The 26,081-nt window shown below is 42.3% G+C and overlaps 1 protein-coding gene across 3 annotated transcripts in view; it reads left to right on the top strand.

The window, feature by feature from the left end:
- The window catches only part of PHKB (phosphorylase kinase regulatory subunit beta), a 1,122,330-nt gene that overhangs the window by 176,859 nt on the left and 919,390 nt on the right, over positions 1 to 26,081 (top strand). For all 3 annotated transcript variants that reach the window (XM_069216595.1, XM_069216596.1, XM_069216594.1), the window contains one exon: positions 16,507 to 16,645. In XM_069216595.1, coding sequence (XP_069072696.1) covers positions 16,507 to 16,645 — 139 coding nt within the window. The remainder of the gene's footprint in view (positions 1 to 16,506; positions 16,646 to 26,081) is intronic.

The raw sequence follows: 26,081 nt of genomic DNA, 5'->3' as shown, positions 1-26,081 counted from the left end.
CCTAGCATTTACTAATGGCTCCTCAAGAAGAGGGCTAAGCATTTGATAGTGAGCTCCTAAGCAGGGTTACTAAGTAGTTACTAAAGGAAATTGCACCATTTCTGGTGGGCTGAAAAAGAAGGATGTTAAGCAGAAACCAGTAGACACTTCAGAAGGGGTGATGTGCATAGTCCAGTGGAATCCTTAGCAGGGTTGTTTAGCAGGTCCCAGTGGACTCTTCGGGAGATGTGATGAATATTTCTGAGTTCTTAAGGAGGGCTGGTGAGCCGTTGTCAGTGGGCTCCTCAGAGTGTGGGAAGCATTTTTGGTGATGTGCTAAGCAGTTAACAGTATGCTTCTCAGTAGGGTTGCTATGCATTTTCTGGAGGGCTCATATGGACGATGTGTTAGCCAGTACTAGAGTCTCCTTAGGAGGAATGTTAGGCATTTGCTAGTGTGTTTGCTAGAGAGCCGCTAAGCATTCCTGGTGAGCTCCTCAGGAAGGATGCTAAGCAGTTACCAGTGGCTTATGCAGGAGGTTTACTAAGAATTTAGGAATGGGCCCTTCAGGAAAGGGTGCTTAACATTTACTGGAGGGCTCATAAAGAGGGATTTTAAGTGTTTGCTAGTGGGCTTCTCAAGAGCAATACTAAGCATTTAACGATGGACTCATAATAAGGGATGCTTAGCCCTTTGGTTCCTAAGGAGGGATGATGAGCAATTACTAGTGGGTTTCATGGGAAAGATGCTAAGCATTTACTGGTGAGTTCCTCGGGAGAGTTGCTAAAAATTTACTGATGGGCTTATCAGGAGGGTTGCTAAGTATTTACATTTGTGCTTTTAAGGAAGCCACTGATAAATGTGTCAGAAGTAATAAAACAGAGCACCTTGTTGGATAAACTCTTGTTATTTTGGATTTCTCACAAAAATAGTCTGGAAGTTCTGCTTTTTGACCCTATGCCAAACAAAGGAACTGCCAACAAGATATTAATTTTGGTGTTGGTCTTTGTGGTGCCCACTGTGTCTTCTTTTTTTCACTTCATATCACAGCATGCAAGTCTCAACCAGTTGAGTTGACTCCCTGCAGTAGGTTGCTCAGGTGTGGAACTTCCGGTCTCAGTGGTCGCAATGAAAATGCATTGAAAATCCTAGTAAGGTTTTGTTTTAGATGTAACTTTGTTGTTGAATAATACAAAGATATGTTGTTAGGGTTAGGCCTCTCCCATCCTCGATCACTAGTGTAATTATCATCCTAGTACACCTATGCCCAGATCCCTTGCACACCTCCGTGCCCTTCTGCTGTTCTATGATCAAGGGTAGAGATTTAAATACATCCAAGCATGAAGGAACATCATAGAATCACAGCTGCGTTTCCCTTATTGTGGGTTTGGGATGTAGTACTTAGTTGGCTTTATTGTTCCAATGATGCTGTTTCGCCTTCCTAAGCCTATGACATGCAACTCATACCCTGCTTCTTCGACAACACCCCAGCACAAGAAGCCAGTTCACTGCCTGCATTGCCAAATTCACTAGCTAGATGAAGCTCAACACCGACAGGACAGAAATAGTGATCTCCTGCAAGAGCATCTTGCAATGACCTTCCAGCTGGTGGCTGGCCGAATTCAGACCCAAACAGCAAACTGCACATTACCGCACAGGTCAATATCATCTTCAAATAGCTTCTGAACAAAGCTGAAAAAACAGTCACGCATGCCCTAGTATCAGCAAGTTGGACAACAGGAACACCCTTGACGCTGGTATGACCAAGAAACTCCCATGAAGACTACAAACATTCCAGAACTCAGCAGCCAGATTCATACTCAACCTCTCACACAGAAATCACATCAGATCACACCTCAGGGAGCTCCACTGGCTCCCTATAAACAAGAATGCAAATTTCAAACTCCTTAGACACATATTCAAGCCACTACTCAACTTAAGCCTCACCTACCTGAACAGTCGCATCTCCTTCCAACAACCACCCAGACTTCTCTGCTCCACAGGACTCCTACTCACACATATCCCCAGCATACACAGAACCTGATCAAAGTGACTGGTGTACTATTATATCACTCATAAGTGTGAAACAGCCTCACACACCACTTCCAAGCCTCCTCTTTTGTTCTTCAATTCTGCAAGAAGTTCAAGACTTGGCTTTTCAGTTAACCAGCCTACACTACACAGATCTAGATAGGCACACCTGCTCAGCGCCAGAATAACCTCATGGGTAATAGCGTGCTTTAAAAATACCCCTAACATAACAGGAGCCATTCTGAGTGAAGAGCAAGCCCCACAACAGAGACCTTACTGGCTATTATCATCAAGTTCTTCTAGGTAGTGAAGTGTCACCCTTAGAAATAGAGAAACGAGCACCTGGTGAGGTCCTGTGTGCTTCAAGTTTCGACGTCTTAATATCTGTAATACTGCTCCTGTCGATCTGACCTGGACCCCACCGAATACCACACATATTTTAGACAAAAAGGGAAAACAGGAGGGGGACAAGAGGTGGGATTCTTTGATTATTGTGACACAAGACATAGTCATGAGCTTCCCAGGCTTCGATTAGTGTAAAGGCAATCTTTCAGATTAACTCTCGGTACTACAAGATGCTTCCCAGTATACCAGAGGGCAACATAAATATTTGAGACCCATATACTAAGCAGATGTCTGGGCATCGTTTGGGCTTTCTTTAGTCAACACTCCTTGGTATGCAGGCACCAGCACACAAGAGCTTTAGCGTTCTCCATTGTCATAATCTCTTTGTCCCAGGCTTTATGTAGAGCTCTTGATTTTAAAAGGAAGTGCAAGGAAACTGTCTGGCAGGAATCTGTTGCTTTAAATTAGTCCTGACACTGTTAATACTGTTTGTGGCTTCAGTCCCAGCTTGACAAGTTAATTCTTAACACCATTTTTTGATAGATGAACTTAAAGTTTGGTTTCTTGCAAATCTGCATATTTTTACAATCTAAAGAGGGCAAACTGAGTGTCACATATGCAGCTTTGAAAGGTTACAGAGACAATATAGGAGAAAATATTCTGCTATTGAAGAAGGGCTTAATTCATATCAACAGCATTGGATGATGTTCTTTCTTTTGTCATGGGCAGTGGTAGGGCGGAAACAAAAGTTGGCCCCAGTAGTCATTATCTGTCTTCTCTAGGTAGGCATCTTTGACAGGGCTGTCCATTGCTTTTCTCAGTAAGCATTGGCAAAACCAGTAACTGACCTTGGTAAGCATGTATTTTTTGTTCTTTAAACATGCAATGAGGCAAGCATCCAAGATGTACTTCCCCATGCTGTATGCGTGCGGGGTGAAACCAAATGTGAATGACAGTTGCTGAGTCCAGTGGATGAAAAGAGCTTACTGAAAGCCCATGTATGTGTGTATGATTACATGCATTTTCGTTATGATTTTTTTAAGGCGTGAGGCAGCTAAGGCTATACCTAGGCCAGTCCAAAAAACACACAGCATATGGAAATAATTGTTTATGCTGTGATTTTACCGTAGGGGGTAGCCCAAAGCATACAGCAAATTGCCCTGGGCTAATGCAGGGAGCCTGGATGTTGCCCGATACAACTAGGGCAACTGTAAATAGAAGCTCTTAATTTACAGGATACTGAAGTTGAATGGACACCTTGTTGGTTACGGGTGCTCCCGTCATACTCTGAGTTTCCGTAGAGGTGGTGGGCGTTCCAAACATCAGGGCCGGAAGGTTCACGGCTGGAAGGCTTGTGGCGGCAAAGCTGCTGATGGGAATGGAGTGAAAGTGCTTGCGGTTGGCCAGTGGAAGACAGTGATCCTGCCATGTGTATTGAGCTTAGGTGAGCTCAGGTGAAGTTGGATGATCAGCTGAGAGTGGCGTTCCCCGGCATCGGGAGCCAAGTGTAACAAGCAACACGTGCAACACTTCCGGACGGCTGCAGGGGAGTACAGTAAAAGTATATCTTGAACTTAATGCTAAGCAGTAAGGCGGGCGCAGCTTGAGTGGCAAGATGTGACTAGTCGTGGTAAAACTGCATCGTAGTGATCCCTTCCGCCATTAGAACTTAATCTATGCATTTCCCTGGAGGGGCTTCAGCTAAGAGCCTATACCCCATTTGGGAATACAATAAACAGGTGGTAGCGACACCTGATTGGGGGGGCACTTTCTGGTTATGTGGCAGTTCATGGCCACCTAGGGGGCTCAGTAGGGGCCCTTCTAGGCTGAAGCAAGCTCGGTTGGTTGCTGCAGCAGTTTGCATAGTCGTGGATGCGGCTTGCAGCCTCCATGCTACGACTTCTGGCCTTTTTTGATCATGCCAATCTTGTATTTCACCACAACCCCATGCTTGTTAAGAGACAAAGCACAAATGCAAATCATGATAAAGAGGCTGTCGTGGGATACCTCGCTGTGACCTTTGCCACTGGTAAAACATCTAAGGCTTAAAAAAACTGAGGGGTCAATACTTCCAACACCCCCAGTGCGGTGCCAGGACATAAAAATATGGGGAATTTCGCTAGCCTAGTCAGCTCAGAGACCTCTCTACATTTAGTCTCACCAGAAAGCACTCAGCCAGAGGACAATGATACAGCACCAATAGCAACTCCCATTTCCGGAAGGCCAACCACTATCAGGAACATTGCAGTGCCCCCTGCAAAAATATCACAGGTCCCATGCGAGAATGTCCCTACAGAACATATAATTGTGAAAAGAGTTGAGAGGATGGGGCAACCCTGATCCGGTGACAGAAACAATAATACAGAAACTGTTGTAGAACAAAGGCCAGAAAGTGTTGAATTGTGTGGGGGGAAATATATCTAGGACCCTGTTAACATATCCCATATTATCTGTCATAAATTCAAGGAACCCGCAGGCTCAGCAAGATCAGTTAGTAGAACAACCAGCCACAGGCAAGAGAGGGCAAGATGGAGCCATCTCACCACAACGAACAGCTGGGCTGGGAAACATTGATGGAACCTTTTTACAAACAACTCCCAGTAATGAAGCTGGGTCTCCAAGTTTATCAAGGGGCCCCTCGCTGTAATTCATGAGGAAGGCATGAGACCAAATGCTCCATCATGGGATCCTCCTTTGCATACGACCTCAGGATCATCAGGGACAGTCTCAACCCCGCTGTTTACACTGTCAGTAGAGACTCTTCTGCATCAGATCTTGGGAGAATTTTGTGAGATGAAGCTATCCCAGGAAGAGGCCTATAAGAAAACAAGCAAACAACTCAGCCAACCTAATTTAAATATACAGCTTTTAAATACCCGAATGTCCCAGGCAGACCAAAGAATTTCAGACTTGGAGGACTTTAAATAGAAGACAAATCCAGCAACTTTAAAACTACAGTCTGAGTTGACGGTTATTCAATGGAAGCTCGAATATTTAGAGAGCCGATCTCGCAGGTCCAATTTGTGCTTTGTTGGTGTCCCAGAAGGGTGCGAGAATGGGGCCATTGTTACGAGAGTTGTATCTGAATTCAATCATAACTATGTGTGCACTGACATGGCAGTTACAGGTGTGAATTTTACCATTTCTAGAGCATATTGTATGCCTCCAAACCGGAACCCCAAATTCTTGCACCCAAAAACCATATTAGTTAACTTCGAAGATTTCCAGAATGGATCTTATCCAGTCTTCCCAATGCTAAAGCATGCAACTATGATGGTATACCATCCAAATTCTACAAGATATTTTTGTAATGGAAGCGAGATTCCCAAACACTTTACCGAAGTGGTTATAGTTAGTTTCCTGAAGAAAGACAAGCCTCTTGAGTCACCGGACTCTGATCGTCCGATTAGTTTGTTAAATGAAGACTATAAGATTTTTGCCAAAATAATGGCTCTACGGCTTGCCTCTGCTGCAACATCAGTTGTGCACAGGGATCAAAATGGGTTGTTGCCGGACCAATCTATTTCATGCAATACCAGTTTCCTGGTACAAGCTATTGACTTCTTTTCAACCAACAAAGTAAAAGCAGCATTAGCTATATTGGATGCAGAAAAAGCGTTCGACCGCATCCAGTAGGAGATTGTTTACAATCCTGCCATACTTTGGTTTCCCCTCCAAATTAATTGGGTTGCTGTGTAATTTATATAAAAGAGTGGAGGCTGGGATTATGATAAATTTAATGGGTCACATCCCAATACGTAGAAGCACATGCCAGGGGTGTTAAGTGTCGCTGGTCCTCTTTTCCTTGTTCGTGGAGCCCTGTCACTGGCAATAAGACAATATCTGGCAATTTTGCCACCTGTAGATGGAGCACCAAAACTTTAACTTTTTGCAGATTATAGCATGGACCACTTCAAATATCCTGAACGCCTTAGCCAAAATAAGGTCTTTTTCAGATATTGGGGGCTATAAAATTAACCAGGCCAAAACTTAAACTTTGTTACGCCATTGTCAACTGGAGATTTTGCATGGAGAAATGCAAGAAAACTAATCGGACACTCTGCCTATTAGGTATCTTGGCATTTTTGTGACACGTGCCTTTGCAGAGCTCTATAAATGAAATTTCATAGCTGCTCTGAAGAAAGCAGCTTTCATCTTGTCTAGCTGCCATCGTCTACCATTATCAATAGCAGGACGTATCGCGATTATTAAAATGTCTATCCTGCCCTTTTCATATTTGTTTTCAAACATTATGATTACTGCTAAACAATTGTTTTTTTCCTAAATTGACCAAATGATATGGAAGTCCCTTTGGCAAGGCAAGAAACCTCATACAAGATTGGCCACTCTCCAGCTCTCTGTCAATGATCGAGGGCTGGCGCTTCCCCATATGCATAGATATTACAAGGCAGCATGTCTTGACTCTCTGAATAGGGCAGTTACAGAGAACATTGCATCGAGTTATTTCTGCCTGCAGAAAATACTCCCTGAGGTAGGGTCACAACTTCCAGCATTCCTCAAAATGCCTAAACTGCCTAAAAGGTCTCGCTATAAGCCCCCTAGTGCATTGGTCAAAACTTTTTAGCAAATTCAAGAATGCTACCATTTTCCCTTGACGTATTTCCAAATACCTTTGAAGATTGCTAAATTGGTAGGCATTTGACCAGCAGTCTGTTGAGAGCTGCGTATGCCGGAAGAGGAAGGGGAGGTGCCGCTGCCTCCACGAGGACCCGCAAGGATGCCGTGAGGATCGCCGCCAGGGCCGCTGCCAGGGCCTCCGTGGCCACCGCGAGGAGTACCAGAGAAAGCCAGAGAAGGCGAAGCGGGGCGAGAGCGACGGCGGTGAAGTGCTGAGAGCCGGGAGCCAGGAGCCACGATTGAGGTATAGTGGCACATCGCGGCATACTGCTGCACGTGCCCACCTGTCCGCATTGCCAGTTTTTGCCAGTTATTTCCGGTTATTGCTGCCTTTGAAATAGTCTTTAAAATAGTCCAGCCGCAGAAGTGAAAAAGTGAAGGAAAAAGGAAAAGAAAGAAGTTGGACACCTGCAAAAATATGTAAAACTTGCAAAGTCTGCTTGTACCTGCAGCCACTTTGAATGAGCGTGGCACAGCAAGACAGTAAGAGGCAAAGCAGAGTACCTCACGCCAGCCTGTGCTCCACCCTCCCCCTCCCCTCGCGCCTACCATCCAGGTACCCAGTACTACTTAGTGGCCTTACTAGGTATGGCAGGTAGTGAATAGCGTGGGGGGAGTAAAAAGCAGCAAGTACAGCAAATGCAGAGGAGCTGAGGAGTAGCGATGGGCACAGAGGTGGCAGAGATCTGGCTGTGATTGACTATGACTGGATTTGACAATAAAGGGACTACCAGCCCCAGCAGCCAGGGGCACTTTCTTGCTCCCCAGGTTGCTCCCTAGGTAATCTCCTCAGGATAAATGTAAAGTGTAAGGCCAGCCTGTCTGATTATGGTGAGCGGCTTACTTGACTTCGAGCTTTGAGAGTTTAATCTGGACCCTGGTCCCTGGAAGTGCTATTATAAGCGCCATTATTACAAGCACTACATTCAAAGTACAAATTAAGCGCAGGATACGCTTGTCCTGGGGGAACTAAAATAGAGCAAAAGGTGAGCCAGGGGAGGTCAGCTCAGAGGTACAGTTCCCAGTGGTGGCGCGGAGGCGGCTGGTATTAGGCCAGTGCAGCTTGCTCCTCTCAGGGATCTGCCCTTCCCAGCATATACCTAAGAACTAAAGAACCTTTACAGTCTGGAATTTGGAGCATGGTGTACCTCCTATAAGGGGGAGACATACAGTATCCAGTATGCTGGCGAACAAAGCTCGATCACGTGGTACATGGGTCGTAAAGAAAGGACCAAATACAGTTCCTAAAGTAAAGGAAACTAGGAATGTGTGTCAGCCTTCAGGAGTAACAGTTACTAGTCAAGAAGGAGGGAATATACTCCAATCGTATAGGTAAAAATCTTCAGTAACCCTACTTGGGGCATCAATTAGAGAATTTGTGGGGAAATATTTTAAAAAGACTCATTACATGTCACGTGTCAGAGGGAAACAATATTTTTGGCTCTAATTAATGTCTACATACAACCAGGGAATACGCATGATTATGACAGCCAGCGGGTTTGTTTGAGGAAGACTTGGAAGCAATATGTATAGGTAAAGCAGGACACTTGGTTTTAATGCAGGAGATTTTAATCATAGACTTGACCCCAATAGCAGTGATAAATTTCATAAGGAGCTGCTTGGAGCTGCACAAATTCCATCTAGCATCTTTCCAAATGTAGAATGTTCTGCCCAGGACTTGTCCCTAGTAAGAACTCTAGGATCCCTAGGCATGTTTTGAATAAATGGACGTATGAATACGGATCGCCCGGCAAAACAGACCTTTCGTATAGGCAATCAGGCATGCCATATTGACTATGACTTTATAAATACTTGGCATTTTGGAGAAGTATTGGACTTCAGATTTGAGCATATAGAGGGCAGTGATCATTGGCCCTTATGGTTAACAATCCGGTCAGCAAATAAAGCCCAAAAAGAAGGAGAAAAAGCACTGATAGTGCAGCTAGAGTACCCTCGTAGGACAACTACCCGAATTACAGAAAGTAGTTTAAAAGCGCTTAATGAATTGATAGTAAATTATACAAACATCAGAAAGGAGGAAGATCCAAAAGACACGTTTAAGGGTTATAACAGGGGAATTGAGCTAATAGTTAATTGTTTAAAAGTAAAGTTAAAAACAACCCAAGAGGAAAAGATGAAGGGAGAAGCATGTAAGACCAGTAATGATAATTTATGGTTTAACCAGGATTGTAGGAGCCAGAAGCGGAAGGTGCGGAAATTAGAAAGGGAATATAAGAAAAGACCCTCTACTGATATAAAAGAGAAGCTTTGCCAAGCAAAACAAATTTATAAAACAAATATAAGACAGAGGAAGTGGGCATATATAAATAGGAATTGGGAGACAATGACTGAGGTGATAAGAACACAGAACATTAGGGGTTTTTGGCAGTTGATAAGGGAGAGGTAAACTACTGGAACCATGCGGTGTTTAGTTGGAGAAGAGGACTGGAATAAACATCTGTATTATGCATATAAAGGAACTGATGCAGATGAAGAATATGGTGCTACTAGGAAGATAGGTAGGGACATGAGATCAGCTTTTGCCCTACAAAAGATAAAAGAAATGATTGTAGCACTTAAACTAACCAAAGCTGTGGGCCCAGACAATCTTCCAGCAATAATAATACAAACTAATAATGATTGGTGGACTGAATTCTTTTATGCTACGTTTTATAAATCTTTGATTATGGCTGTTTCCCTGAGAATTGGAAGGGTGCCATTATAAGACCGATTTATAAAAAGGATGACCCTACACAACCAAAAAACTATCGCCTAATAAGTTTATTAGACATAGGCGAAAATGTATTTACAGAGTTATTACTGGGGTTAATTAAATCATGGCCAGAGGAAAATGATTTGATACCAGTAGAGCAAGGTGGTTTTAAAGAAGGCCACTCTACAATCGACCACTGTTTCAGCCTGTGATCATTAGCAAAAAAATCAATTGAAATGTGAGGAAGTGTGTTTTGTTGACTTTTACGCTGCATTTGATTTGGTACATAGAAAATTACTATGGGACATGTTAAAAAAGTTAGGGATTGATTCGGATTTATTATTCCTTCTTCAGGATCTGCATTCACAAAACTGGGCCCAAGTAATTTTAGACACGAGTGGTTCACTTTCAAAGAAGATCCCCATAAGGAATGGCTTACGCCAAGGGTGTGTTCTGGCTCCATTATTATTGACTATATTTCTGTCATACTTACCAAGGTTGTTGAAGGAGGATAAAGGTTTATGCCCAAAAATGAATGGGGTACATATTTCCTGCTTACTATATGTGGACGATCGAGTGATAATCAATATGATGGAGCTAGGGCTACACGGAAATTTGGAGGTGTTTAATTCTGATTGTCAAAGGAAAAAATTGTAGTAAATATGGATAAAATTAAAATAATGTCAGTAGGGAAAAGAAGAGTGTATTTGCCTACTTTTTGGGAGGAGAAAAAGTAGAGAAGGTAAAAAATATAAATATTTAGGGATGTGGTTTTGACTCTGAACTGGGATGGAAAGATCATATTGAAGCTCTAAAGAAAAGAGCTCTAACATCGGTTTGGGGATTGAAACAGTTTAGCAGTAAATATGGGAGACCATCCCTTCAGCCAGTTGTCTCTGTCTTCAACGCTATGGTAGGTCCTCAATTTCAATATGGGGTTGAAGTTTTAACATTCTCTGGGAAATTAAATTGGGAGACAGAAGAAAGCACATGTGTAAAGCGTATGCTATCGTTACCTCCCTCAAGCATGATACAAGCTATAAGAGAAGAATGTCAAATTACGGCATAGACCTACCAGGGATTGCAAGCGTTGTTTACATTTTGGTTAAGCATAAGAGATGAGGGAATCTCTATGATCGCAAGAATGTGTAAAAAAAGAAATAACAACAAGTGAGTTACACTGGGCATCACACGTGAGAGGATGGTTAGGAAAGATTTGCTTCCTCTTAGGTTTATCTGGTAACCAGTGGAGCGGAGATCAAATTCCGAAGCAGACTCTACGTATAATGGTAAAGGAGAGGGCAAGAGAAGTAGATCTGAAGTACCTGGAATGTAAAACTTCCACCCAGTTTATGGTAGGTGGATGGAGGAATCACGATAGTTTCCCCATATAGAGGCCTTTCCCAACCCAAGATTAAGGGACGCAGTGTTACAGTTCAGAATCGGGTTAAACCCAGGTTATAGGGACTCTAAAGCAAAAGCTATTCTTGAGGCTGTCCAGGGCCTCTGCACATGTGGCTTACAACAGAAATGTGGCACTCAACATATACTTTTGGATTGTTAGTGGTTTTTAGAAGTGCGTAAGAAGTTTTTTAAACCAATTTTTAAGGAATATAATATTATAAATCTGTATTAAGCGCGTAAGTTACTCGTAGATTTGAGAAATTTTTTATGTAAAGTGTGCGCTAGGCCGATTTTTATTTTAATTTTATTTCTTTATTTTTTTTTTTAATTGGATTACGAGAGGTTTTAACTGGTCTAATAGGGCCCGTGAAATGTAGGAAGTGAAGTTGAACAAGAGATGACACTTTTTTAGATGAATGAAGAATCTACAAATTGATTGTTTTAAAAATTATATTGATTGATTGTAATATATGACATTAGTTTTGTTATAAAGAGGTTCAAAACAAAATGCAGTGTCACTTTATTTAGAACTTCCCCCCATGGAAATTATAAGAACCAAAGGCTCATTACAATTATAAGCGGGATAGTGTGTATGCACAATGCACTTTGTAAAATTAGTAGGAAAATGAAATTTGCATTTGAGGTTAGAATAATTAATTGAATTATGTCAGGAGGTTATGGTAAATATGAACTGCATTGAACCAAGAACACTGTACGGGAATGTATCATGTAATAGATCATTTAAATGAGCTATTGTACAGTTTATTGTGTTTTATACTTTTAAGGTTTTAAGCCAATTAAAGAATGTGTATATATATATAATAATTATATATATATATATATATATATATATATATATATATATATATATATATATAAATTAGTAGGCCTAAATTTATCGCAAAATATTATCAAAAAATGGGCCAGGCTGGGTTATCATAGATTTGAAAATATTCTATTAGCTGGCCAAACTAAAACATGGCAACAGATACTCCTAGGGCAGGTCAATATACTATCTGTTCTAAAATGCTCATACCTTCAGCTCTCACAACATCTTCATGGATATATGATTTCAGCAAATGGGGCAAATGCTCATATTAATAAGGTGCATTTCGTAAAAAGAAAATCTTATAGGTTTGAAAAACTGGCACCAGATATTGTACTTATATAGACATGGCACCACGGAATGGGTAGCTGTCAACTCTATCTCACAATATATTGAGGGGAAGCTCAATTTTGATGTATGGGTTAGGTTCAATCATATGTCCCACAAAGCCCTGCGGGGAGCTAATTTCAAACATATGTTTTTTTTCTAAATGGGACTTATACTACATCCCATATCACTTGCAGCAAATGTTTCCAGCCGCCTTGGCCCAGTGTCACAGATGCGATTCCCACGCAGTGACTGGGCTCATATGGGCTTTCTCTGTCCTAGACTATTTGACTTTTGGAATAAAATCTATTGATTTATGAGTGCCAATTTACAGGTTGATATTAAACCAGATATACAGGGAGCCCTGTTTGGAATCTCCCTCGCCAGTTGCCAACTGAATCTTATAAGTAACAGTTCTTTTTTTATTGGCGCACTCGTGGCTAAACCACTGCTTCTGCAAAAATGGTAGTCTCCAAATTCTCCTATATTCCAGGCTTGGATCACTAAAATTAGTCATGTCCAGAGGCTAGAAGAAACATATCTACAAAGAGTGGGAACCAGAAGAAACGGCATAGGTATTTGGAAATATATGGGGGAAAGAGAGGTGGAATCATGTTAAATGTCTCCCAGTTTAACATTTTTACTTAACAATGAATGAACGAATATATTCGTTTTAGTAAACGATAAGTAAATAAACTTATACTTCCAACTTCTTCTTTTACTTTCTTTTTTGTATGATTAGTTACTACTATAATGATATATATTTAAAGCCAAATGCTTGTAATGCTGATTATCTAATAAGAAGATGAAATTAAAAAAAAAGAGGGAAGATGAAAGTGGCCAGTATATTTTAACTCTACTGCCCCACTAATTAAAATAAAATGAATAATAATACTCACTGCTATTACCCTCTCTAATTGTACATTGTTTATCGGTCTTGCACGATTGGCCCTTCTTGGTTTAGAATTTGTAACCTGCGAGTGTCCGCTCATTTAGCCATTTTACTAGTGTACTGAGATCTGTGTACAAGACTACTCAGAGAGCCGTCCCTGTCCCTTCTACAGACTTTAAAAGGGGCGGTGGCTCGGAGCAGAAAAGAAAGAGGGTAGTCTTGTGTACATATTTCTCTAGGACATAGAGTTTGATTTTTGTTCTAATTGGTTGTATGTAGCGTAACATGGAATGATGATGAATACAAGTAATTGCCAGGTGGGAATTTGCAGAATAATTTGAGGAGTTTGGAATAATACTTGAATAGTTATTAATTGGGGTAGATTATGCCACCTCCCAGCATGCTGCTTCTACCATACTTAACTGCACAATTCAGCAAAATGTTTTGAGTAATTTCATATGGCTCTGGCAGCACTAAATCCACCCACCTTACCTTTTTATGGTGTGCAGCCGGTCTGGCAGTCAGGCACCGTTCAACATATGCGGAGTAGACCCTCCCTCTTTTTTCCTATTGCCTTTAGGTCAATGCCCAGATTAAGTCCAGGAGAAGTGTGATTTATAGATAGAGCCATCTCCTCAACTTTTTCTCACTGCAGGTTGTGGATGTTTGCAGGTTGTGGATGTTTGCAGGTTGCTCCACGTGACTCCAGGCGATTTACAAATTACTTAGCACCACATCTGTGTGTTTGACTGCTGTTCTCCAGTCATCCACTGATTTGAACTGATTGGAGGAAAACAATGGGGAGACCGAGATGCCAGTAGAGAAAATGGTTGGAAAGATGAAAGAACGATGCTGATAGTGAGGATTGTTAAGAAATTTATAGGTTGGGGTAGAAATTATTTTCCATTCGAACAGCTGTGGGAATGAAAGTACATGAAGGGAGTACCCTTTGGATGTGAGTTTTTAACGAAGAGAAGAAATTGTAACATCATAATTGTTTGGATATATAAAGTCTGAGGAGATGTCAAATTATACTAAAGTATGTGTTTAGCGCAGTTCCAAATGTGTATGTTTCTAAAGTTCTTTTGGGCACCTTTCTTTGTTCTGACCGACCAGTGTCATTGGCCTGTTGATTGAACCTGGTCACACAGGTAGCCTTACCAACAAGGTATCTGTTATCTTGATTTGAATTCAGTGGGCAGTGCTGGACTAGAGATTGGTAGTTATCTGTAGTGTGTTAGGTCTCAAGTTATGGAATGCCCAATGTGGCAAGACAGAGAACAAACTGAGCCAAGAAGCACTGCAACACAGTGGGTGGAGAGCTGCATGAAATTCCCTTATATACTTCTTTGATAAATCAAATTTTTATGTTGTGAAGAGAATCTGAAAAGTGGATTAGACATTATGAAATGTCACTGTACGTACAGTAGCTGCATCTGGACAATCTTGCTTTTATAACCTGGAAAAATGAATTTTCTAAGTAAATGAATAATAAGTTAAACCCATAGTTTAATTTATGTGGTTGTCTTTATTAATAAAATATGAAATCGCGTCGCAAAATAATTTATTTGAAACATTAGTTCTCTTCATATTGAAATAAATAATGTTACAAAAAAAAGTCTCAAATATGTTATTTCTGATGTATCTGTGGGCAGCCATTCTTTATTTGAGATAAATGTATCTACTGATCATGTTAGGATGTACCATTTTAGCAACCTTCAACTTTAGGACAGACTTTGAAACATGTTCCAGTGTCTGTGCATGGATGCCAGTTTCTCCGTTTTAGGTCTCGTTTTAAAATCTCATGCTCTGATCACTGCTTCATTGTCCCCTTTATGAGACAAAAGGGTAATACCACCAGTCGCAGCTCGTGGAGGGCAGAAGGGGTGGGGCGGCGCACAGGGGGGAATAAACATTTAATTAATAATTTTTAAAAAACACACTTAATTTGATCGCCGCTCTTCTGCTGCAGTCACAGGTTCCCTGCCTGCCCTGCGCCAATCCTGGCGCTGCTCAGAGTAGCGTCAGGATTGGCTGGGAGCACCCAGCCAGAGTGCTCACAGGCAGACTGGGAGCCTGTGCCTGCTCTCTCCAGCCTGGCTGCTGTGCTGTTGGGCTGGAGAGAGCCTGCTGCGCATGTGTGTTTAGCCGGCCTGAGACGGCCGGCCAAACATACATGCGCTGTGAGCCCTCACAGCTCGTAACCCCCGTGGCCCCGCCCCTTTACAAGAAAACAATAATAAACATTTTCTGGTAAAGGTTTTGCAGCTGCCGCTACTGGCGGAGGAGCCACCCCTGAATAATACAATAATTGAATGTGCTGATTGCCTGAAGAGCTGGCTGTACACATTATTATTGTCTTAAGTCTCAAAGTAGCCACCTCTTGTCACCTAAGTTTCATGATTCGCGCTCTGCAGTTGAATGGAAAATAAACTGATAGCTCTGTATAGAAGTGTGGCATAAATATTGTTAAACCAGAAGACGCGCCTCCGAGGAGCAGCATTTCTTTCACTAGCCTGATCTGACACATTTCATCGTTTTGTGAATTCATTTCTTTCTCCTTCCCTGTAGATGACAGTTCAATTTACTTCGAAGAGTTGGGAGTGGGAATCCGCGCTGCTGTTAGCCATCTCTCCACCCCAGGCACATCCTTGTCGCCACTCCTCTTCTGTGGTGCAGCATTGAATGTTGAGTGCATCGTGCACTGTTGAACGATTTTATTTGGATTTTTTAGCTGAAGCTGTTAGCAAGGTTATTTTCACATGGGGCTAAGTCGTTTCAGACAACTTGAAAGCTGCGCTGTCAAAGACTTATGGACAGTCTGTAACTTCATCATCTAATGCCTTCAGTGTAACAATCCACAGCTCTAATGAATCAGCCCTCACCTTAGTGCCAAGAAGCATACTGCTGCATAGCGCTGATTGTCACAGTGAGCTACCGGACCGTTTCACTTGTTTTCTACACCTGGTATCTCCCCGCCCTTGAACATTGCATAAATAAATAACCCCTTAAGTATTCGGTGGTAATGAAAATGTGTAGAGCCAGAGGCATGGAATATGCAATGTACATGGATCACTTAGCAGGTAAAAGGCGCAGAGTGACTAATCTTGGATGCTTCTGCGCAGAGGTTGTTGGTAGTCTTCTCAGGGCCTTGGTTCTGCTCGGAGGGATTGCAGCGAATTCTAATGAGGAAAAGCAGAGCGATAAAAAACATTATTCCTGCAGGCCAGTCCTATGTGTACTAACTATTTTTTTCACTTCTAATGTTCTGGATGTGGCAATAAAGGACGGAGGGGAGATCATTTGTAATACACGCTCTTTTTCATTGACGTTTTTTGTTTATTTTCACAGTTAAGTCGACGGTGTTGAACTTCCAGAGCCCTACGACCGGGCTCTTTCCCACGGAGACGGCTGGTGACTGTAAAAAGGCGAAGGTTCAAGACAGTCTGTACTGTGCGGCCAGTGCATGGGCCCTGGCGCTAGCCTACAGGTAAGTACGAGAGTGGATATATAGTAAATAATAAGCTGTTTATTACCCTCGTTGCGTGGTGCGAGGCAGGACTCGAGGATGAAGTCTCAGTGGGTCATGCTGTCAAGCAATAGATAGCACATTACATCATATGCATCTGCCTGTGTGCTCTGTAAATAGGAAGATGCGCAGATTGTAATATGTTATTTATTTCCATTTTTGTGACACGCTGTACTCTGTTAACATGGAATTTGGTCTTGCACTAATAAATGAGTAAACCAGTGTTTATTAGCATGCATTCTCTAATGTGGCATTGGGCTACTTTTATTATCCTTGTTACGCCAAAAGTGTTTTTAAATTACACAAATAAAATAAAAAAATCCTTTAATGTTCTAGTTCTTCACGCCCCAGCCTTGCACGTTTAGAAAATGCACATTTCCGTATTGTTTTCAAGGTTGCTGAGCAGAGACGCGCACATGTGCTTTGTGTGCCCATTTTTCAGCGCTAGAACGACTTTTCAACCTATATAAAAACCGACGGTTTCTGCAGAAAGAGCCCCGCAGTAATCAGTTTCCTTTGGAAGCTGACCTTCAGATTCGTCGTGACATCAGTCAGAGGATGTGGAGGCTGCAGGCTGTGGCTATTGATCCAGCGTTTTTTTAATGATCCCGAGGAGGCCGCTTTAATTAGCCCAGAATCGCCGCTTTGCCTTACGTTCCCCAGAACATCAAATCAAGTTGAAAGGGTCCTGCTCCAGGGCCTGGGCGCCCAGATCATGTTCGCAATGTTAGATGCACATTGTAACTATGTGCAGGCTAATATGACATTTAACTCGCCGGAAAGGTGGAAGGAGTTGGGCATTGCACCAAATTAGTATGGATTTTTCTTGTTAGTCATGGTTGTGAGTCACATCTTGGTTTTGTCATTATTTATAATTTGACTTCTAGTCAGAAACATTCAGAAACATTTTCAAACAGGAAACATTTAACAGATTGTACATTTTGTACTGCAGGACTCTTTCACTCTACATGTATATATTATTGCACAAAATGCATTTGTAGAAAACCCATATTTTCCCCAGAACTGTGAAATATTTGAAATATTTCACAGTGGCTTGTGAAATCCAGATTTTATAATCATAATGTCAGGCCCCACACCTCTCTGGAGCTGTAGCATTATCAGGGTTAGTAAGACTAGGTGACTTGGAGGACTAGTTTTGGCAGCACGGTTTTTCTGAATTATTTGGCAAAATGTTAATTATGCAGTGCATTTTCTGTCAGTATTATTTCTATCCATTTGAGATGGAAACATGTTTGCTCTTCATCTATGCTCGAATCTTGTCATGCTGAAATATAGTCACTTAGTTATTTGATTGAAATGCTTTGTGTAGATTCGTCCAGCGGTGCCAACATTATCAGCAAACAAAAAATGATTTTCAGTGGAAATCAGGATATAACCATAACTTCATAGTTGCTGTTGCCAACTGTATGCTATGGCATCTCTCTCTCTCTCTTTCTCTATCTATCTCTGCCTCCCCTTTGTCACTCTTTAGCCCTCTACTCACTGGTAGCAATGTTTGAAAGATACTCGATAATATGGATTTCTAATTTTGACATATAAATGCTGTACCATAACTCATGAGAAGCCTAGCCTTCACAGAAAATGTTTTAGAGCATGAGCAAAGTAAACAGTTGCCCAGGACCCCCCACCTCCCAAGGACCCCAGGTAACTTAGCTTTCTCTATATTTGACCTCTGTCTGTTCTATTTCTCTATCTAGACCTCTCTCCCTCTCTTCCTGCTGCTACCTCTAACTCTTTTTCTCAAAACCAGTGTCATATTAAGGATTTTTGAAGCAGGGCCGGACCGGGAACCCAAAGCAGCCTTGGCAATTTGGTCAGACCAGCCCTCAGTGGGGGAGGGATGGGGAGTATTTGGGGGGCTGCAAGTGTGAAGCACTGCTGCTTTTCTTACTAGAGACTGATATTGCAGCACCGCTGCAAAACTGCCCCCCACGAACAAAACCAGCCCCCACCATTGCAAAACTGTCCTCCACCCTTCCAGCCTCCTGGGGAAACACCCGATGCCTGCTACAGCCCGCCCAGTCCTCTTTTGAAGTCTTGGTCATGACATATTCCAACTGTTTTTGTATGACCTTGTTCAAATTTCGCATATTTAGCATTGCTTAGCATCATGTAGGCTTGAAGTGGGTAATTAAATTCATATTTGTTAAGTACCAGGATCCTAAAATATGTTTTTCCTGAGCCACCAAAACCCTTAAGCTGACATGGAGCTTCCACCATCCATAGGTAACCAAAACTCGTTGGTAATGGACAGTGGAAACATTTCACCAACTTGTGAAAACACCTTCAGAAATAGCATTAAGTAATTTTGACTTATCCTCAGCCTCACCGGTTTCTTTGATGTATCTAGTTTGTGATAACATTAGGTGAAAGACCAGCTATGCAATTTCTGTTATATATTTGTTTCTTCTCTGTTTTATTAATTTTATCAGGAAGGAGTGGCTGAGTCTAGCCAAGAGGTAAAACCTTTGAATACTGGTTATTAAAATGCCAGCTCTAGATAACATCTGTTTGAAGATAAGCATGCAAAAGAAATGCTACAAGAACGTTTTATAACTATGGGGGTCACACTGGAAGTTACCATATTTACATTTCAAAATAGTGTTCATTGTATTTCTTAATGCTAGATTTATCGCATTCTTTTGTTTTTCATATATTTATGATATTGTTCTCTTTCATAATCAAACACAACTAAAAACTGTCTGCTTTTCCAATTCAGATCAAAATTTAATCTTAAAAATTATCAATTTCAAATATATTTCTAATAATGAACTCCTTCTGTAAAGAGAGGTTGCCTACTTTATCTTCAATAGTTATAAAACATCTCACTTGATTATCTGTAAATGAAAAAAAGCATTGCTTGTTCATAAATACCCATTATGATCTTAACTCAGTAAATCTAATCCTTCACACTACCGTCAATTTGTGTGTTGTGCATTCATGTTGATTACTTTAAAAATGTTGAAATGAGGTGGCACACAGCAAAGCATTCAATCATATAAGTTGCAGCATTTACGGTTGAAACATTCGCCCACAGTCTGTACCACCATGGCCCAATGTTTGCTGCTGTTCTATCATGAGGCCAATATAGAGCCTCAGATTTACTGTTTTTTTTTAGAATAAATTACATTTTGGTGGTCTTCCCCTGGTGAATGACAAGTGATTATGGACTGATTTGGAAATTCATCAAAAGTTCCCCCATCTCCTTTGAATTCCTTTAATGTTTTTTTCATTAGGTTAGTTAGTTTAGATGATTTCTTCAAAGTGTAAATATGAAACATATCAAACAAGAGAAAAATCACATATTAATGACTATACATTGATAGTAGGGGAGATCAGTGTCAAAGGCAAGGATTGATAATATGTGCATATACTCTGTTAATGGCACCAGAGAGAAAGAATATAAACCAAGTGGCGTACTTACATACATAGGAAATGCATGTGAACACGTATCTGAATATCCCAGTTGCCAGATTCTGTGATTCTCTAATTGTATTGGATCATTTGTAACCACATTGAAGGATATGCCAAAATATGGTAATGAGTGAAGTAGGTGTAACCTTTATTTACTTTAATGGTAAAAGCTGAACCAAGCAGTTGTACAAGGAACATCAACTGCAGACTTAAGACACCTATTTGTACATGCAGGTCTTTGGATTTCCATAAAGGTAGTCAATTAGTCATCTCTTTGCTCAGGAAACGGTGATTATAATATTTGATGGTCAATAGTTTGTGGTTTCGTGTTGTTTAGGAGTCATTTGATCAGGTTTACATCAGGCAGAAATCCCCATAGTCAAGTAAGATGTTGATGAGTTTTGTATCTGAAAGCATAAAATTGGACCTAAGGTCCTTGGACATGTCATAAGTAATGTCATCAGAGAACTTGCTCCGGGGTTTATGTTAGAAAATAGTGTTAAAATGTCTGTCAGAATGAGCTCCTCGAAATTGTACTAGTTGGTAGTCTTTCTATAGGGGTGAGATTGGCTGGAAGGCATGTTAGAGAGAGTTCTGTAGTTTTGCATTTGGCTAGAGGTAGACTGCCCAGGTCTATGACTCAATAGCTTGGTGGAAGGATAGTAGTCATTTTTCCATTTTGATAGAGAAGTGTTTGGCATTGAAGATTTTCTTTCTGTAAATGTTCCTGGAAGAGCACAGTTTGTCAGGTTGAGTGCAGTTTGGTTTTTATTAGAGGGATCAAATAAAATGTGTGTTTGGTAAAGCCATGTTAACAGTTACGGAGTATTTGTTTGGGGAAAACTTGGTAGGAAATTTGTATTTGTTTAAAAAAAAAAAAACATCAAATAATGTGCAGATAATAATTCCAAACTGTTTCTCAAATGGCATTTGATAAAGGACACCTTGCACATTTGAAGACAGTGCTTGGCAATACATTGTGAGGTTATATGCTAACATATGTGAGAGCAATATAAACCTGGGAAGACTTTGGGAGTCTTGATGCTCCAATTTTCAGGACAATTAGAGATTTCCTCAGAACTCTTCAAAAGATCTAGGTTACAGTAGGCAAATTGTCCCCATTTTCAAAAGAAGTTCAGAAAGAATTCTATTTGCTGAACATATATCACGTATCATTAAAACCTTCATGCACCTAGAAAGGATCCACCAGAGCACATCAGCTGTTGACCAGAGTGTATCTTATCCAGGCACCTGAAGAAAAGAACAGCTTGTATTGTGCATTTGTGAATTTGAAAGTCATGTTTGATGCCATCAACTAATATCTGCTTTGCTCCATGTTGCTTGTAATAGCCATGTGTAGGAAAGTGCCACTGTTGGCATGGTTACCGCCACCCACACTTTTTGCAGAGTGTTGATGCCAACTTTGATTGAAAGTGTGCTGGGATCCTGCTAACCACGCCCCAGCATCAGTGTTCTTTCCCAAAATCTGTACCTTTGTTTCCACAATTGGCACAACCCTGGCCCACAGTTACATTCCTTGTGAATGGTACCCCTAGTACCAAGGGCCCTGTGGCCAGCGAAGGTCCCCAAGAGCTGCAGCATGTATTATGCCACTCTAGGGGACCCCTCACCAAGCACACGTACACTGCCCTTGCAGCTTGCTTGTGTGTGCTGGTGAGGAGAAAATGGCAAATTCGACATGGCACCCCTCTCAGGGTGCCATGCTCACAAACCACTGCCTGTGGCATAGGTAAGTCATCCCTCTAGCAGGCCTTACAGCCCTAAGGCAGAGTGCACTATACCACAGGTGAGGGCATAGCTGCATGAGCAATATGCCCCTGTGGTGTCTAGTCCATTCTTAGACATTGTAAGTGCAGTGTAGCCATACTGAGTATGTGTCTGGGAGTTTGTCATTACAAACTCCACAGCTCCATAATGGCTTCACTGAATACTGGGAAGATTGATGTCAAACTTCTCAGCACAATAAACCCCCACTGATGCCAGTGTGGGATATAATAAAAATAAATGCACATAGAGGGCATCTTAGAGATGCCCCCTGTATGTTAGCCAAACTGCTTGTGTAGGACTGACCAGTCTGTGCCAGCCTGCCACTTTCAGACAAGTTTCTGACCACATGGGGTGAGAGCCTTTGTGCACTCTGTGGTCAGAAACAAAGCCTGTCCTGGGTGGAGGTGCACACCTCCCCCCTAGAGGAACTCTAACACCTGGCGGTGAGTCTCAAAGGCTCAAGCCTCAGATTACAGTGCCCCAGGGCACTCCAGCTAGTGGAGCTGCCCACCCCCGGACAAAGCCCCACTTTTGGCAGCAAGTCCGGCGGGAAAATTAGGGAAAACAGGGATAAGTGACCAACCCAGCCAGAACCACCCTTAAAGTGCCCAGAGCTGAGGCGACCCCTCCCTGCAGAATCCTCCATCTTGGTTTGGAGGACAGGGACCATTAGGATTAGGCTTGGTACCCCCTCCCCAAAGGGAGTGTGCAAAAGGAGGGTGTAGCCACCCTTAGGGACAGCAGCCATTGACGTCTGTCCTCTGACCCCTAAAATGCCCCTTCATCTCAGATTTAAGGGCCTCCCTGAACCCAAGTCATTAGATTCCTGGCGACCTGACAAGAAGAAGGACTGCTGAGCTGAAACTCCCTGCAGAGAAGAAGGAAGACGACAACTGATTTGCCCCCAGCCCTACGAGCATTTCTCCTGCTTCAAAGAACCTGCAAAAGAACAGTGATGAATCCAGCAGGACCAGTGACCTCTGCCAAGCTCCAAATAACTGCTCTGCACCCAAAAGGACCAAGTGTGTAACACAGGAAAATAACTCAAACTTGAAGAGATTAACATATAATAGTTAAAAACTAGTGTTGCATACCTGGCCTTTTTACTTCAAGTCTTTACATCCCTGATATGCCAGAGAAATTGACGACTGAAGAGAGAGTATCCTCCAAAGACTAAATCAGTAAATATAATTTTGCAAGTAACCGGATACTGTTGTAATCACCATGAACAATTCACAGTTTAAACATAAAAAAGCCCTAAATGTATGTAGATGATAACAGTATAGTATTATCAAAACAAAGGTTTTAGATTTTGAAAGAACACTTCTAATTTTGTCTGGTTCTTGGAAATATAAGATTAGAGGAGACAACCTCATGAGTTTATTTGGTCACTCGTTTTAGAAGTGTTGTAGACTACAAATCACAGCTGGATGTTGTAAGGAAATCTCAAAGATAACCAAAACATTATTATTTAGGTGGAGAGAGATGCATAGAGGAGCCCCTTTTTACGATCAGCTGGGCCTATAAAAATGATCATTATTTAGTCCTGTAATTAATATAATGATTAATGGCAGAACAAAACCTCTTAAAGATCAGGGAAGTGCTGGCTTATCATAGAGGAGTACTTAATGTGGAAAAAAAACACTGACAGTACTCTAATGAAACCCAACTTCAGTTGCTTGCTCCTAACTTAGCCTGATCTCTGACTAAGGAATACATTATTATTATTTACATAATCAAGTAATTATTATTTCTGAATGCACAGAAAGATAAGTATATTTCCTTCAGTCCTTTAAACAAATGCGTGGCACGTTGCATAAATACCTATTTACAAAATATTAAGTTTTCAAGAGCACAAACACAATTTTGTGTAATGGGAATAGGCCAGCTTTGTATTTTTCCACTCAAAGTAAATCATCTAGTTTTCAGGGTCACTGAACCATCTCATTTACAATCATATCATTTCATGGGAGGTCAAAGTTGTTCATCGATAAGTCTAGGCTTATTGATCTTCAGAAAATAACTACAAGGGATATAATTCCCCAAGGCAGCAGGTTTTAAACAACCTTGTAAGGACTGTCGCAAGAAGATGTTGGTGATAGACTCTTACAAATTCTTACAGGTTGCCTGTGGTGTCCGGGGTCGGGCTGTGATTGCAAGACCTGCAGAGGCTGTCCTTCGAAGAACCCAAAGGCCATCACAGAACGCGAGGTGAGAGTTTGTCACCAAGCACAGGAAGACCGTGTCGGGCACGCTCAAAGTCTCACTCCAAATCCAGGGCTCGAACCGGGTCCCACACCTGTTTCCAGGGTCGACGGATCTGCTCTAGAGACCAGTTTCCATCATGCTCCAAATCTTCTCGTATGCACAAAAAACACAAAGTCAAAGTGGACTTCTGCTCCTTTGCACCATTCCCACTCTCCAGACGAAGCATGTGGGCGACACCAACCGTCTCACTCCCACTCTCGTAGAAGTCCTCCTTTGGAGCTTTTTCCGGCACAACTAGAGTGCACAGAGCCTTCAATCACACTGCACCAGTTAGGAGACTTCTGTGCAGCTATTCTCTAGATCTTTGGATCCCTATTGACTCCGTCTGGTGCAACTTTGGACCTCACACATCCTAGAGGCTTTCCACCTGGACTACTGCTGGCAGGTTTGCCCTCGGCTGTACCCTGTGAAGCACTTTTACCACCCAGTTCCAACTCAGACAGTGGTGTTGGTGCCCATACCAGGCCCCGGGTACATCAACACCGACCATGCTGCTTGAAGAGGTGCTCCAACTGCCCTCTTCGATGCCAGTTCAGCTTCCACTGAAGTCGCACATGAATGTGACCTAAGTGCCTGTTTCCAATCTCCAGTGGGATGGATACCTCTACAGAGAAAGCCCTTTTCTCCCCGCCCAGCCACAGAAGAAAGTGCTTTCTACCCCATGGTTATGCGTAGGGTGGCTGAAGTTCTTGACCTCCAACTCCCCACCATGAACATAAAAACAAACATTGACTGTGGTCCTGCAACCAGAATAGACTGCTTCTGAGCCCCTCGTCTCTTTCAGTGAGGCCCTAATAGACTCTGAGGGATTGGACCAAGATTTGCAGTGGGTCCCTTGGTAACAGGCATATTGCCAGGTGCCATCGCTCTGATCTAGGCGACCCAGGCTTTTTGTTATAACACCCTGCTTCAGACAGCCTTGTGTTGCAGGCCTACACCACCTGGACCAACCCCAACAATTTCCCTACCACTCACTCTGATAGGAAATCAAAGCAATTGGAGACATTTGCGAAGCACTTTGTGCATCAGCTAGTTTGGCTCTGAGATCGATCAATGTCTGGCTGCTGCTTGTTAGGTGATCACACTTATGCCCTCTGTGACACAGTGGCACAAGTCCTCTCTGGTGTACCAGAAGACTTTCACCCTGTTCTTTCACAGACAATTCAAGATGATCGTGTTGCGGAAGGCCGTCACAATTTGGATGGGCTGTAGGTGTTGAAGTTCGTCGCCATTTGTGTCTTCCATTAACTGGATTCTAGAAAAATGGCCTGTCCTCTCTGATGGACATGCCTTTCAATGAGACTTGCCCATTTGGAGACAAGGCTGAATCTGTCCTTGAACATTTCAAGGAGAGCAGGTTACTGCTCTCTCACTGGGCCTCTATGCCCTACCTTGCCAGCTGCACCAACTCCACCATTCCTTTCACCACTTTGACCGAGGCATCCCCTACTGCTGCCTGTCCTGCCCCAGAAGGGAACCCAGCAGTTTTGTGGGAGATGCTAAGGGGCCCACTACCCCCACAATCAAGGTCAGCGTACAGCTCAATAAACCACCCTGCACATACCTCCCCACAGCCCAACCCAGCAAACATCTTCATTGTACCCTTACATCGTCTGTGCACTGGTGGGAGGTAGAATCCACCCACCCTAGCCAGGTTGGCAAGCGATCATGTTGGAAAGGTGAGTCCTGCAGTTTGTCCACAAAGGTAATGCCGTACACTTCCTTTCTTGGCCGCACCTTCCACCATTAACCCAGCGACTGCCGAAGGACCACCCCTCCATTATACGGCAGGACATGCAAGCCCTTTCGGACAAAGAGGCTGTTGAGAGGGTGCCACAGGTATGCTGGTGGTGTTATTTCGGCTTCTTTCTGGTGCCCAGGATAGCGAGAGGTCTCCACTTATTGT

This window comes from Pleurodeles waltl, chromosome 12, assembly GCF_031143425.1.
Source record: "Pleurodeles waltl isolate 20211129_DDA chromosome 12, aPleWal1.hap1.20221129, whole genome shotgun sequence".
Taxonomy (NCBI): domain Eukaryota; kingdom Metazoa; phylum Chordata; class Amphibia; order Caudata; family Salamandridae; genus Pleurodeles; species Pleurodeles waltl.
The sequence above is the reverse complement of the archived record's forward strand: the minus strand, read 5'-3'. Positions and strand labels throughout refer to the sequence as shown.